The sequence below is a fragment of the Trichosurus vulpecula genome, chromosome 4 (assembly GCF_011100635.1).
Source record: "Trichosurus vulpecula isolate mTriVul1 chromosome 4, mTriVul1.pri, whole genome shotgun sequence".
NCBI lineage: Eukaryota > Metazoa > Chordata > Mammalia > Diprotodontia > Phalangeridae > Trichosurus > Trichosurus vulpecula.
In genome coordinates this window covers 255,044,387-255,060,988 of record NC_050576.1, presented here as the reverse complement: position 1 = coordinate 255,060,988, position 16,602 = coordinate 255,044,387, and the positions used below count along the sequence as shown (strand labels likewise).

The following is a 16,602-nucleotide window of genomic DNA, read 5'->3' as shown; positions in this document are numbered from 1 at the left end:
AGCTGAAGTTATGGCTATCTTCTATGACTTTCATAACAATGAAAACTGACTTGTGCTCTGAAATCACACAAACACAGTACAACACAGTTCAATGGAACAATAGAAACCTGGTAGGTCAAAATTCAATTTGTTGTTAAAGGCTATTTAAGATTCTTTTTATCATACATATTAAAGTCAGTAGAGCTTATTAGTGGAAGTACAAAAATGATACTGTTTATCATATATTTAGGATTTCTGTCAAATTTTAATGTTTTCTATATAACATTCTTATTTTCTATTCCCATGCCTTTCCCCAAAGGTCTCTCCACTAGGAAGAATGCCATCCTCCTATGCATCCAAATCTTATCCATTCTTCAGAGTTCACACCCAGTTGTTCCTGCCCCCAGGCCAAAACACTTTCTACCAGTCCTAAAAGACACACTGCATAAAAACAGAAAAGTACTTAAATGTGCATTGTCTTTGACGATTTGGATTTATCTTATGGGCTAGAGATCCTGCCCCCTAAAATAGACCATAGGCTCCATGAGGATAAGAATACCTCTATGCATCTTCAAAATCGTTGATGCTCCAAGTTGCAAAGGACCGCACAAACTGTTTAAAACGGGCCACAGTACACAAAGGGTTAATGAAATCTCCATGAGCTGTGTTTATTTTCCAGGCATTTTCTTTGAATAACCCTAAGCCTCTCCAGCCATACAAAAATGGACAACTTACAAATAACGAAGTTGCTTGGCAACTGCTCTCAATTATGCATCCATTATATAAAACATTTAAACGTTTTAATAGCTTTAGTAAAGATCCAAGAAAGTTTCCTCCTTTCCTACCTCCCTTTTGTTAACAAAATTCTTAAAAATCCCTTTTTTTCCACAAACCGCTCAATGTTTGACTACAGCACAACTACAACTCAGCAGTGACACACAAAGAGAAGGTGGCAAGTTCTAGGGACACCAAAAGAAAAACTGGGAGATTATACTCAATTAAGATTAATAGTTTTACCAATCTAGGAATGATTAGTGTGGACTTCAAAGTCCCAAAATATTCCTGATTCCCAACTGTAAGGTAAACAGCTTCATAACCTAAGAACTTTCATCATAAGGCTATGTGGTTGGCAAAGATAACAAAGGAAATATAACCTGAAAAGGAAAGAGTGAGTACTGAAGGGCTTCTTGATCCTTTACCCAGCATTAAGAAAACCATTAGCATACAAGCACATACAGGTGGCCTACACATATGAACCACGCCATTTCTTTGCTCAATCCACTGCTTTTAGACAAGACTGAAAAAAATGAGGTAGAGGGGAATCTACTGTTTTCAGAAGTATTCAGAAAAACAAAACTAGATTCGAAACCAAAAATGACATTTGGAATAGAAGGGACATGTGCATCCCCACAACAGTGAATCACCCTGAGAAGTCTCAGAAAAGCTGGCCATGAAGAGGCAACAGTGATTATTGAAGAAGGCTGACAGAAAAGGTGGGACAGAAACTGGGTAGGTCTGCAGGACAGAGATGTAGTAGCTGGTAGGAAGCCAGAACAAACCTAACACTTCCCTTAGTCAATTAAGCTCATTGCAAAGCTCCATAGCTTTAACTGCACTTAAAATTCTCTTCACAGGTTTGATCCTCATCATTGTGTCTCTCTATTGCCCACTTCAAATTCCTTCTCTTATTTTAAATAATTCCCAAGTGGGAAGACTGTCACCTCCAAACTTAACACAGGCTAACTTAACTTTTGTTTAAATTATCTATGTGAATTTGAATAGCTTTTTTTCAACTAGGATAAGGAAAGTATTGATCAATTAACTCTGATAAAAGAGTATATAATAGCAAGAACTATTTCCCAATATATTTACATGATCAAAGACAAAAACAATCAGTTCTAAAATAAACCAAACTATCAGCTACATAAGAAGTGTTACAAATTGTCAAAAATACAAAATAAAATCTTCCTGAGATCTCATAGGAGCTGATAAGAACATGACCACAAAATCCAATATACTATATGACCACCAACAATGTAAACAATAAAAATAAAATAAAAGCTATGTAATTATAATGACCAAAATTTGACACTGTAGAAAATGTGGGGGCCGAGGGGGGAAACCCTCTTCTCATGGAGGAGAGCAGAGAGTGAAAACAAGAGGACATGTATGATCACGGAATGGTATATATAGAGTCAAATGTGATCAATGTCTTTGCTCTCTGAACTTGCTTTAAATTTTTTTTTGGGGGGGGGGCACAAAGCACAGTCTGAGAAGGGGAGGAAGAGGGCCTAATAAATAAATACTGTGAAGCAAAACATTTTTCAAATATTTTAATTTCTATTAAAATTATGATTTCAAAATTTGAAGGAGGAAGGAACACAGCCACAAGAAACAACAAAGTGTGAATAAAAGATAATTGTTTTCACATCATTAGTCCAAAAACACTCTACCATTATAATGACCAGAAAAACAATTAATATTTTTTTGGAAAAAAGTTTTAAAACCATTTTTAGTAGGTATATAAGGTCTACCTGTCCGTATTTTTAAATTCCTGAAAAAAAGACAAACTAGAAGAACTTTTTTTTTTTACCTTTCACCAAGAGTAAACAGCATAGAAATAAGTGCCCTATCAAAGGCACCCTTGTAAACAAATTTTACAGGCTAAATTCAATTCAAAAGTAACAAACAGCCATAACAAATCTATGAATTATCCCTGAAGTGATTCAAATGTAAGAGTGCCACCTACTGAATAATCCAAAAAACTTTCTAGTTGTAGTGATTTTCCCAAATTAGTATATGCTTCTTAATACTGGCAAAATCCTTTTCTCCATATTGCAGTACTGTTTGATTCTCTAGGTTTCATTAACGGATGAACAAAGCCCAACATATACTTATGGGCTGAGTTTGTGTGTGAAGAGATAGACACAGATAAAAGTTTGTATAATAATGAGGAGGAGGCACTAGGGGTTGGAGAAAATCACTAAGGCTTCCATGCCTAAGTTAGCCCTTCAAGGCTACTGAGAATCTAACAGTAGATGGGAATACATTTAAAGCACATAGGGAGGTGAGGAAGGACAAAAGCACCTGAACACTAATGTGGAGAAGGGCTAGCTTCTTGTACACAAGGAGAGTCATAGCAGGCCGTCTAATTTGGATGGAGATGATGGATGCAGAGGAACAATCCACCTGGAAAGGCAGGGAGGAGTTGGATGGGAGTGTTATTTATCAGCCACCCAACAAATGAGAGGCTATTAAACTGCACTGAAGGATGCCTGCAAACTGCATGCTGATTTATTAACACTATTTTCTAAAGTATTTCCAAATTACATTTGGCTTTGATTCAGGCCTGCATGGACTCTGCTTTAGGGAGTGCTGTGGTCAGCTGGGGGCTTTCAGAAAACCCTTTGGCAGCTTTGTGGAGGTTGTAAGGAAAGGAGACAGAGGAGACTGAGGCTCATGTCCACGTGAGAGATAATGATGCCCTAACACAGATGATCAATGACTGAGACTGAGGATCACTTTGAATTTCTTTAGATTTCAGAATTAAAAAGGCAAGAAATGAGTGACTGAGGAGATAAGAGAAGCATCTATTTGCAAAAATGGAGGAAAAAACACTCCTAAATCATAATATAATTATGCCTCCTATTTTTCAATTTATGCCTCAGACTTAAAATGGGTAGAATACACAATGTTCTACCATATAGCAACATGTTACTCCAAGGACACTGGATGTGACCCCAAGTAAAATAGTCCAAAGATATTAACTCATTAGTGTTAGTACATCTTTTACGACAAAATAATAAATATTTAGTAATCACTGTTATGTGAAGGCATGGTTCCTGATTTATCAACTTCTAACTTGGGGGTGGGGGTAGAGGAAGTCAAGGCATATTTGTGATAACAGATTTTGCCATCACACTTGAACAGGTAGTCAATAAAAGTACTGTCACAGCAACAAAATTTCTGCATTTTTTTGGTTGCAAAAATATTTTAACACTTGATATCTCATATCTATTAGTAGGAAAAAAAAAGGACCTACAGGACAAATTTCTGTTTGACAGTTCCTTTTATTTTCTCTTCTCAGAAAACATCTTCGAAGTCAGTGTTCTTTTTGCCATAGTGACCAGAAAAATCGTAAGCTAATTCAGTGCCCAAATACAGTAATCTAAGTTGCCTAAGTTTTATTAATTATGTTTCCTTTTGAGGAAATTTTCCTTTACATATGGTTTTAGTTTTGTCTTAATCTTGACTATTTTGCATTATTTCTACAAACACTTCAAATCTACCTGAAGTATGTGAGCTAAGTTACCTTTAAAACATAAATTCTAACAATAAAAAACTCCTTAAAAACCAGGCTTCTAGACCAGAACCTTCAAGTATCTCCTACAGAGGAAAATTTGGTGATAAACAGGAGATACTCTCTTGATTCCTAAGCAGAAAAGGCATGAAGAGAGGGTGTGCATCTAGAGTGATAAGTGGTTAGCTATGCATGCACAACAGGAGAGCACTGCAGGCAATGCCTTTCCATCACCTAGCCTATTTCCACAAATGAAGATGAGGTAACATAACAAAGGAGGAAGGAAAGGAGGAGGTTAGTGACATCAGTGGTGACCAGAAAGGGCACAAACAGAAATCACCACCCAAACCCCCAAAGTTCTACTGTCTGGAATTCCCAGAAGCTCCAGACACAAGACCCATTTGTGCGAGGGTCAGAGATCTTACAGGCTTCTGCTGACCACAATTCCATCAGTGACAGAGAAGGTAAGCCCATCATAAAGAAATATTTCGGCCTATACAATGTCTAACACAAGCAATTAATCCACAGGAGATGCTTTTTTTCAACTCTTCAAACAGCCCTATGCTTACTATCAATCTCTGTTTTCAACTATTCATTCAATTAGTTGTTCATATTCATGCTACTTTAAGATCAACTGGCCTGGAGTCAGCAGGACCTGAGTTCAAATTCAGCCTCAGTCACTTGACACACTTACACATGTACTAACCATGTGACCGTGGGCAAGTCACTTAACCCCAATTGCCCTGTCTTCCCCCCTCCAAAAATATATAAATAACTACATATACATACATACATGTGTGTAGGTGTGTGTATCTATATCTATATCTATATCTATATCTATATCTATCTATCTATCTATCTATCTATCTATCTATATAAAAAGATCAATTGGCAAATACTTGGGTATGAAAATTAGGCTTAAAGAGAGGTATGTTAGGATTTCCTGCCAAATATTGAAAGTTTAAGTTTCATGAAATATGCAACATAATCAGGTACATCAACCTTCTCCCCCCTCCACCCCAAACACTGCATTACATTAATAAATAAGAATTGTGATTTTTACCATAGCCAGATGTATAATTAGGGCCCCGACGACCTCTGCCTCTTCCACTGTAAGACCTAGAACCTTGTACAGAAGAAACGGTGCTCTCATCAGTGGCATAGCCCTTCTCTTTCTCAGGCCCTCTGGTGGAAGAGGGTCTGAAGCCCATACCGATCTGCCGGAGCTGCTCATCAATCTGAAGTCTCTCCATTCGTAGCTGCTCTACTTCCTGGAATAAAAACGTGAAGCCTATCAGTCACCTTGTGCACTTCGTCCATTCCACCCCGACCCAAGAGAACCTGTGGCACCACAGTGTATTCAGTCACCAAAAACCACTAGATCTTAACCACGCTGTAATGAATTGGATCAGCTACTAAGGATTTTTAAAAAATTGTTACCTGATGAAAAAATAATGCTGATACTTTTAAAAACCATTAACAGCTGAACTTGCCAAACTACGTTATCAAGAATAAATTAATAAAGCTTCTCTGTGCTCATTACAGCACTTTTGAACAGTGACTAGATTAAATGATTTACATGTAATGAAATCATTTAAAAACCTGTGTAAAAACCTAAGTTATGTTTAAATCTTTTAAAAGGTATATATATTTTTAAAAATTTATTTATTTAAGTTTTCAACATTCACCTCCACAAGATTGAGTTCCAAATTTTCTACCCATCTCTCCCCTCCCCCCACCCCAACAGGGAATGCATTCTGACTACCCCTTCCTCCAATCTGCCCTCCCTTCTACCACCACTCGCCCTTCTCTTATCCCCTTTTCCCTTCTATTTTCTTGCAGGGCAAGATAGATTTCTATACCCCAATGCCTGTATATTATATTTCCCAGCTGCATGTAAAAAAAAATTTTTAACAATTGTTTTTAAAACTTTGAGTTCCAAATTCTCTCCCTTACTCCCCCCGCCCCTCCCCCCCCGAAGAAGGCAAACAATTCAATATAAGTTATTCAGGAGTAGTCATGCAAAATACTTCCATAAGTCATGTTGTGAAAGACTATATTTCCCTCCATCCTATCCCCCCCCCATTTATTCTATTCTGTTTTGACCCCATCCCTTTTCAGAAGTGTTTGCTTCCGACTACCCCCTCCCTTCTATCATCCCTCCCCCTAACCCCTGGCACTTTCCTGCAGGGTAAGATAGATTTCCATACTCAACTTGAGTGTTTATGTTATTCCCTCCTTAAGCCAAATCTGATAAGTAAGGATCACTCTTTCTCTCTCACCTTCCCCCTCTTCCCATCCCCTGTAAGTTTTTTCTTGCCTCTTTTATGTAAGATAATTTACCCCATTCTGTCTCTCCCTTTCTCCTTCTCCCAGTACATTCCTCTCTCACCACAATTTTTTAGATATCATCCCTTCATATTCACCTCACCCAGTGCCCTGTCATGTGTATGTATATATGTATGTGTGTATTCCCTCCAACTACCCTAATACTGAGAAAGGTCTCATGAGTTACAAATATCATCTTTCCATGTAGAAATGTAAACATTTCAACTTTAGTAAGTCCCTTATGACTTCTCTTTCTTGTTTGTAAAACGTATATATTCTATTATCAAGTTCCTCAGGTGCTCTACTTAACTAAAAGCTGACCCAAAGAGTTATATGGAATTTTAACAGAGATTTTCAGGCAATGCCACCTTGATTAACAGAGGTGGGAAATCTTTTTTTCTAAGAGGAGAGCACAAAAGGAGCCAGTTTATGTTGAACTTCTAAGATGCATTTATATTTTTTCTACATTAAAGACATACATTATTTTTAATTCTCTTTCTGTCATGTAGAGAAAGGAGCATAAGATATTCTGGTAGCTAATACAAAGGCTAGAATGTTGAAACAAAGATTATGCTTTTCCTTAGTTCTCTCACTTTAGCAGGACTAGATTTACCCTGTAACCAGGAGAGCAAATTCAGATCAAAGGCACATGATTCAAGAACTTCAAATGCCCCAGAGCTGCTCTACAACAAGTGCCTGATACCAAAATAAGATTTCAGAAGCTTTGAAATAAACACCTTACAAAAGAGTAAACACCCTACAAAAGAGTAAAAAAACCAAGATTAGAAATAAGAGCAGGTAAATGTTCAAGAGAAAGGTACTGAATTGTGTTAGAATATTTGTGTTCTTTATATCTTACTCTTGAAATAATATTCCATCATGTACAAATTACTGCCAAGAAAGAGAGTTGGTGGTGACTTCTCAAAACAAATTCTTGATTAGGAGCTGAATTTCTATTTAATATGAAATAGGTAACATTCAACCTGTCAAAAAAAATTCTCAGCAAAATAAAATTGAGATTTGTATTCAGAATACCTACCTTTAGGTAAGCAATATGATATTCTAGAAGAACTTGCACATTTCCAATGCTTTCTTTAGTGCCAACAAATACAAACGGGACCATTCCCTGGAAAGAGAAGGGATGAAAGGAGTGCATGGAAAGGTAAAAAGAATCTTCAGTATAAAAATTCCAAAGTGAGGCTAGTAAGGCAATATTCAAATAAAATTTAATAACATTCACCTCTTTTCATTTAACTGGTGACAACAAAAAATAAACTAAAAGTATTGTAAAGAATCTAAAACGTAAAAAAATGCTCAGTTCCTCCCTGCGCTTCTTAAAAACCCTATAGTGTTCAACATATGACATATAGACACTATGGCATACAGTCTACAGTGAGCAGAACAAGAATATTTTCTAACTATTCTCCAATGAAAAAAATCTAGGATCCAGTAATGCATACAGATGCCCCCGGAAGATAAGAGAGAAATAAAAGGATGAGTTAGTTCAGCATATTGGTATTTTGGATGCCTCTGCCCTGAATGGATGGCGTATTAAGAAATGGCCATTTGGTTACTGAACCTTTTGATCTAACTAGAACTAAAGCATTAAATTTGAAAGGTAAAAGTGTGGGATGTAGTATCCTCCAATAATGGCAGAATTACAAAATGCTAAAGATGTTTTAATAGCCATCTTTAGTTTATAACCTAACAATCCAAGAACTAAAATTATTACCTAAATCCTATAAAGGCTTAAATAACTAACTGTTCATCTCAAGAGAATCACAGAGGCAATCATTGAGCAATTTAACTCACCAGTATCCAATCACTATTTATAAAGCAATGACTATAAGATAGGCACTGCAGTTCATGCTGTGCTTTACATTTAAAAAAGGACAAATACACTCACTGCAGGCAGGGAGCTTATAATCTAGTTGAGGAGATAAGACAGGATCAGGTAAAAATACAAGTCGTAAATAATAATTCAATGTAGTTACATAATCAATGTCACTAGGTATATCACTGTTCAATTGGGAAACAAATGAAAAAGTGTATTGGCAATCAAAATGGGCTCTTAGCAGTTAATTCAACCAAGTGCCCTTAAAGAGTTTGGCCTTTATTTCCTTGATTAAATTCGGAGTCCTTGATGACCTCCTTGCCTCAAGGGAAAGCCTAGTTTACGTGGGTTTGAGTGACATGTTTGTGACATCAGAGGCTTTTAGACCACGTGGGTTTAAGTCATATTTTTTGTGGCGATTTTAGGTCATGTGGGTAGGTCGCACGTGTGGCTCACCCTTGACCCTAAAAAAGATATAAAACTAGAGGCTGGCTTTCTCTTTTTTGGAGCTCTGACCCACAGCAGGAGTATTGCGTGACTCTGGGCTAGCCCTTGTAGAGCTCCCGGCTGAACTCAGATGTTGGTAACTATGAATTGTATTTGGTCTGTCTGTTGATGTTTGTAATTTCTTTGTATTTGCTCTGAAGTTCAGGGTGCCGGCTTTTCCCCCTGAACTAAGTGAATGATATTTGTATACTGGATTAAATAAGATAGTTAACCCCTTAATGTTGCTTTCCTTAGTAAAGCAGATCAAAAGAACCTGGGCTTTCAGCATTCTGTGACCTGGTTGCTGTTGGTTTTTCACCCCCACAGCAGCTGCTAGCCAGACTGTTGAAACAAAAAGACAACAGCTCTAGGAGTCAGAAGACGGAGGTTTGCCAAGCAAGGTAGGAAATGTGCAGGCACTTGAAGGACACAGGGTGGAACAGCCAGAAGGAAGCTGGAGACGTTTGAGGTTAGTGTGTGTGTTAAGTGAGAAGTACACAATTCAAGTGGAGTTATGTCTGTTTGACTTAACATGTTTGAGGGAAGGCCAGACTGAGGTTGGAATAAAGAGGGACTTAACGATCAGGCTAAGGAGTATGGACTTGATCTGATGGGAGAGTCTGGAGTGGATAGAGGAAGAACTGGATGAAGGAAGAGGAGCAAGGATGTCACTGGGTTTCTGGGATGTGTATGATTCATTCCCAAAAAAGAGTAAATCTAGGTTTGGTGGCTGGTATGCAGGTGGGATTGAAGGAGAAAGAGCAGTCAAGGACAAACTGTAGATTTTAATCAGTCACTAACAGATTGGCATCAACAGGCAACTGAGGGAGGTGGGGAGATGTTTGGGGAATAAAGTTGCATTTGAAATGAGTGAAATACTTGTAGCAGTCAAGTGGAAATATAGGGTAGATGTTCTGTAGATAAGTGAAAACTTAGGACAGTAAACTACATAGAAAAGAGATGAAGTCACAAGCAAAGAAGATCTGTAAGGGAAAGCATAGGAGAAAAACAGAAAGCTGATGACCACATTAGGGGATATTTATGCATATTGCTGAAGGAAGCAAAAAAGACACTGAAAAGAAAAAAGACATTATGCAAAAGCAATTTTCAACATGAGAAGGGCAAAAAAAAAATATTCTCAAGCATTTTTATTGACAGATTAACAAAACCTCCTAAGATCTCTTATACTACATTTTAATTTAAAGAAAAAAATTTTTAAAGTTCATGTCAGTAGACACAGACTTAGATCACCAAACTTAAAATCCAAACACCAAATTCTCAAAGGGCCCATCACTTTTATCACTTAGGTGATCCCCTAAAATATTCCACCACTTCCTCAACTTTTGTCACTGTTCAGTTTAAGCAATACCTAGAAGACCCTAGAAGAATAGGAAATTAATTGGAAAACAACACATATAACCAACTAGAATTGAAAATTTTAAAAATTACACATTGATATATCAATGAGAAAAAGCACATCAAAGTAAAGTTTCAAAAAAGGAAAGGCTTAAAAAGAAATCAACTTACATCTTCTCTTGGTAGTTTATTTTCATTGTCTCCTTCAATTCTCACCCTAACTACTCCAGACTTGTCCACAATCTCTTGAATCACCTTGCCATTTTTCCCAATAACTTTTCCTTTAATGAGAAAACAAGTATATAACTTATTAAAAATGCCACTTTTGTAATTTTACCAGCAACCTGAACAAATTATTTATTACTAGTTCTAAATTCATGAACCAAACTAACCTTTGCTTCATGACCAATTCACCAGTAGTAGATTAACCAACAAAACAAGAGGCAACCCAAAGAATCCTCCTCTTTGGAAGGACACGGCCTCCACAACACTGTTATCACGTGGAAGTCAGTTGTGAGACCACATGGTCATTCCTTAAAAATTATGTCTGGACCAGACCTCTGCTTTTATTTAAAACACAAATTCCTGAGGACCTAACATTTTCATAAAGCTTAAACATTATACTTGGAAGGTCAGCAATTGACTGGCACTATCCAACTAAACAATCTGAAGAACTATGTTCCTTTCATTTGTATTTAGAAGATACGTGTGATTTCATCAATGTGTAGAACTCTAGGTAGATGTGGATAAAATCCTGTCAGTCAATAGATCTCCTGGAATTGAGAATTTAAATGGCTTTGTGCACATAACCTACAACTGAAAGGCAGGACTTGAAACCAGGTCTTCCTGACACCATGACATCATGGTTTGGCTCTCTAATTATTGCAATTATGACATACATGTATTTATAATGACATACATATATAGATAATATTGGTGGGATTATTTGTAAATGATCACATCTCTATTCTCAAAGTACTGGGAATCCTCCCATGCCAGTACCTCATTAAAGGAATCTGGCTTTTCAAAGACTATACAACTGGAAAGCTATTCTTGGAAGCCCTACAATAATGGAATCTTCAAAAGGGAGAGTCTGCTATCCATGGATAGAGAGGCTCACCGCAAGAAGGCTGACCCTGTCAGAAGGAGCACCCACACCAATATTCACTGCTATCCCTCAGTTCATCCAAAGTGTTCAATTTCCACAAGTCTTATACTTTACACCCCAAAGGCAGTTTCCTACTTAATGCAGTAGAGAGAACTTGAAAGCATTAATTAATCTGTGAATTATTTTTCCTTATTCATACACTGGCCGGTGTTTGAACACACACAAAAAGCATAATGAATCCATTTCTGTGATTTTTCACATTTTAAACGTATAGTTTAGTCATTGGTTGAAGACTCACTGTGAACAGGGCACTATTCAACATACTGTGGGGGCAATCTAAAAAAGAATACAGCTCCCTGTCTTAAAGTAACACAGAATCTAGTTTGCTAACTGAAAAGAAGGAAGATCATCTAGCATCCTCCCAGCTCATTGTAGCGGCTTTACAGCTTACAAAGCACTTCCCTCACAACAACCCTGTGAGGTAGGTTGGGCACCAATCTTTAAAGATGATAAAAAGGTGGCTCAGAGATGCTCACGGACTTGTCCCAAGTCACACAGCTACCAGGTGAAAGAAACAGAACTCCAACCAGGCTTCCTGTCACAAAGTCCAGTGCTCTTTTCACCACACTACCCTCCCGCAAATCAAATCGAAAATTAGGAATTGTTTAGTAAATCCATGAAATGTATATTATAATACAACCAATTCCATGAAACATTCTATTGTCCCACTGATTTACATTAACAAATCAGAACTATCCAACATTAACCTAGACCTGTGTTGCTTTTTGGTAAAGAAATCGTAAAAATCACATCTTGTGCCACAGCATGCAGGGAAGGTTGGACCCAACATAAAAGGGTAACAGGGCAGTGGCAGCACCCAGCCAGCCTGAAGCCAAGCAGTGAAAAAGTCCCTCCCTCCAGCTTCATCCCCACCAATAGGCAGGTAAGGCAACAACAACCCAAGAGTCAGCAGCAGCAGTGGCAGCCAGGCAGTGAATCAAGAAGAAATGCTGATGGAGGCAGCTCCTCTCAGACCTCAGTAGCATCCCCAACAGGGTATCAGCAGGTTAATCCAATGGCAGCCTTACTTTGCCAATTCCGTGGAGTCCTACCAGGGATTCCATCCTTGGCTCCAAGATGCAGGCAATTTATTGAGGAGAAAGCAAGCCCCTCTTGTGCAGTCTCCCAATCCCATCTTCTCCCCAAACCTTAAAGTCTCTGATCCTCCCTCCCTCCCATGTGAGCTATAGCAGCAATAGGTGAACTCAAATCACCCTTCTTGGGGCCAGTGGCAGGAACCTACCTGCAAGTTTTAATCAGCCCCACCACAGACTGAATGTGTACCTTAATTGATCATTTCCATAGGTATAAATTCCACAGAGCAGACTGACAAAGTGAAGCATACCTGCAGTACAAATTGAGCATAAGTGCTGGGGGGGACACAGGGTGGAGAGGTGAACTGGAGGTAGGAAAATTGGGAAATACGAGCTTGTCAAGGGAAATTTGCAACGTAGAAGGTCTGAGCTATGACTTCCTAAATATCAGTGTTGGTCTGATTTTCCTGGTGGTCATGGCCAAGAACATAAAAAATCCATCTCTCATCTCACTCCTCTTTCTCTCTCTGATGTGCCAAGAATTCTGAGTTTAAAGAAGAATGGGTAAGGGTAGTGCTACATGCAGGCCATAGACAAAGTCTCTCGTACAAGACTGGGGCAATCTCAAAGCTGCACTGCCCAGAGGGGAGCTTGTTGCTACTGTTCTCCTGTCCTGCCCAGGATCGTGCCAACAACACAGAATGATCCAAGGGAAGGGAAGGGAAGAGACTTAAAAGATAGAGATGGGCACTCAAAAAAGCGGCTGAATCAACCTGAGCAAGAGATGGTCTTCATTGCCAATTCCCTGACTTTTCAGGAACTCCCAGGCACTTTTCAACCCTGGAAACTGTAGCCACAGAAACCACGGAAGGGCAATATAGAATTTTAAAACAGCAATACGCCTTAAAAGAATTCACTATAAAGATGAGATTACCACGGGTGAAGAATAAATGACAATTAATTCAAGTACTACAGAAAAAAGGCACATGATCAAAAGAAAACCAGCCTGTCAAAGAAGCCAGCAGGGGAATAAAAGGATATCACATCGTTTTTTGTCCTTGTATTGTATTTTACCCCTCAATGTCTTTCACTACAGAATAAACGGGCAGTTTAATACTAAAATAATTAGCAACCAAAGATGGGCAGATCACCAATAAACATGAAAATGACTGCTTATTTTTTTTAAATTAAAAAAAAAAAAACTTTAAAAAATTATGCCAAAATCACAATACTATGAAATTGAAAGATGTGTTGCAAATATTTGGTTGTAAAAGTCAAAACAGAAATATTCTAGTATTTTTAAGTATATGATACTATTGAGTACTTTTTATAAGAATTTTGTATTATAGTTGGTTATAGAATAAAAACTTTTGAACTGGAAGGACTGCAGGTCATGTAGTACCAGCCCTGTCCTTTTGCTAGTAAGGAAACGGAATTCCAGAAGTAAAATGTTTTGCTCAAAGCCACGTCACAGAGCCAGGCTATGAAGCCAGCTTCCCAGGCTCCAAATTCAATACCCTCTTCTCCTGCTGCTGCAAGATTTAGGCAACAGTTGCCTGTAGTAAGAATCGTATTTCATCCTTTGGATTCCAAACATAAATTTAGAAGGGCTACTTTAAATGCTATAAAAAACACTACCTTAAATCAGAAATTTTTATTTCAAATGGTTCAATGCATTGTGTTTGTCAAGTCAAGTAAGCAGAAATAGAGACCATTATGGAGGGAAAAAAAATTGGGAGCACAAAGAAGGGTTGCACCCTAAAGGAAGGTTAGTCTTGTTGCAACTCTAAGGCTTTTTCTTGACTTCTAACCTAAAGTTGTAATCCAAAGTTTTTCTCAAAGCAGCCATTGGCTGCTCCAATGGTATCAAATGGGAGCTAGAAGAGCTAAAATCCTCCCCCCAAATACACTCACGCCAGAATTCATGCCTCCTATACATCAATTTCTGAGTTTTCTCAGTCTTTCCCCTTCTAAGTTAAACAAGGGAACAAATATATTTTCACATACTAAACAAAAGTGAAATCCTACAACTCAGGCACATGAGTACCAGGGGCCCTGAAGCAATGAGGGGAATACAGGAAGCTGGAAGGAGTTCATTTCCACAAATCTGCTTTCTGTAATGCTTTATATGCAATACAGAAAACAAAATCAAGTATTTTGCTTTTCTTCTTCACATGAGTAGATAACAAGAATTAGGGCAAAGTAGCAAGATGCAAAATCCAATTCTATAGATATTAAATTCTCACTATAGATGTGAACACAAGTATAGCTGTAATCTGCAAACGTCTAAGAAGACTAAATGGAAGAAAAGTATTAACACATATTTCAACATTATGTCACTATATTATCTAAGTGCTTTTTAATAAATTAGGATTTAGTAGTAATTACATACCGACTAGATTTCTAGGAACCTGAATAAAATCCTCCACAAATTCCAAGAAACCTCTAGCCTTTTTTACAGCATCAGCACTCTAGAAGGGAAAAAGCAAAAACAACCAAGTATTAGAATTATCCAACCACACCTGAAATACTGTGTGAGAAAAAGGCTATTTTCTAAGTGGTCTAACAATGCTCCCCTAAAAGGTCAGCTGTCTAAGCACTTCAGATGCAATGAGGTCGTGATTAAGTACTAAATGATATTCTAAGACAAGTCTGCATAGCATTCTTTTGGCCCTTGAAAAATTTAGAGGATATGCTAATGGCTGAGGTCATGCTCAGGCCCCAAGGCCGTTCTCAGACAGAGCTAATAGGGCTCACTGGCCCTTTAAGAAGTGATGAAGAGGCCTAATACTCTTGGGCAGGCCTGCACAATATACTGCCCTTGGGCAGTCTAACAGAAGACAAACACAGTAAGTATTACAGGACGCTGAGAATCAAAGAATGAATATCATCATCTAATCCAAAACTCCAATTTACCACATGAGTTTAAGTCATAGGCCCATGTGAGGACTAAAGACCTCTTGTAAGTCTTTCTTCCAATAACAAGTATAGAAATGGTTTAAAATTTCCTCCTATGTTGTGCAAATTAGTTTTCAAAGGCAGAGCAGAAATACTTTAACCTCGACCTAAATGCTGATGGGGAAATTTTAAGGGAAATCTGAAGAAAGTTACAAGATTAGCATAGTTGAGATGAACAAAGCTAAATGATACCAAGAGTTAGTCTGAAAGAACACTGCTTTCACTTCTGACCAAATCTTAATCAGAGTGAAAACCAATGATTAAAAAAAGATCAATTAACTATCACTTAAAAGAACTAGAAATAAAAAATTATTGATACACTTTCAACCAGTAGGGTTTAGAAGAATGATTTGGATAAAATTGTAGTATTTAATAAACATTCATTCTCTGGTGAAGATTTAGAGAGTAGAAAATAATGCTGCCATGTTGTAAAGTTTACATATCACTCATGCTTTTCATTAAGAGACTACAGAATTAGCACTATGAAGAAACAGGATTGAAGCATGTCCCCAAAGACACAGAAGCAGGGCAGCAGACATTTCTGGCAGGTGGAGTAAAAGTTATATACACATTACTTACAGTAACAGAGCATTTCTGAGTTACTTTAATACACAGCCTACTCTCCCCTTTCCTAACACTGAACTAAAACTCCTCCCAGTGTTAAAATAAAATAAGTGTCCTAATTTGGTTTAAAATGACAGTCAATCATTTTAGCCAATATAGCCTAAAAGCAAAAAGGACTTTTAAAAAGGTACAGTAAATTGAGTGTAATACTTTAAATGTAATCATTGTGGAAAAGCCACCAAATCTTACCTCTCCATAGATCCTAAATGTTCCAGTATCCTCATCCAGTTCAATTGCTGTGACTCCTGGAACCTTTCTAGCCTGCTGAATATTACTACCATGGGTTCCTATTGCAAGACCCATTAAGTCTTCTCTCACAATAAATTCTTCATGAAACGCTGCTGCCAATTGTTTTGTACACTTGGAAGACAAAGGAAATTATTTACTGTACAGCATCACAGAAAAAAAGACAATTACAATTAGTAATTCCCAAGGTAATTCTATAATTAGCAAAAGTAGTATTTTCTCCTAGTCTGTGGTAGAGTCCCTAAAAATCAAACAGGTTGTACTAGAAAGTTTGATTTTCCACTAACTG

At 37.7% G+C, this 16,602-nt stretch overlaps 1 protein-coding gene across 4 annotated transcripts in view; it reads right to left on the bottom strand.

Moving 5' to 3' along the window:
* The window catches only part of FXR1 (FMR1 autosomal homolog 1), a 62,968-nt gene that overhangs the window by 9,045 nt on the left and 37,321 nt on the right, over window positions 1-16,602 (bottom strand). For 2 of the 4 annotated variants that reach the window (XM_036758060.1, XM_036758061.1), the window contains exons 8-13: window positions 16,257-16,427; window positions 14,878-14,956; window positions 10,455-10,564; window positions 7,647-7,733; window positions 5,493-5,550; window positions 5,343-5,405 (exon numbers count right to left, since the gene is read on the bottom strand). In XM_036758060.1, coding sequence (XP_036613955.1) covers window positions 5,343-5,405; window positions 5,493-5,550; window positions 7,647-7,733; window positions 10,455-10,564; window positions 14,878-14,956; window positions 16,257-16,427 — 568 coding nt within the window. Of the gene's footprint in view, window positions 1-5,342; window positions 5,551-7,646; window positions 7,734-10,454; window positions 10,565-14,877; window positions 14,957-16,256; window positions 16,428-16,602 lie in introns of all 4 variants that reach the window. The other 2 variants (XM_036758058.1, XM_036758059.1) reach the window with 1 other exon arrangement.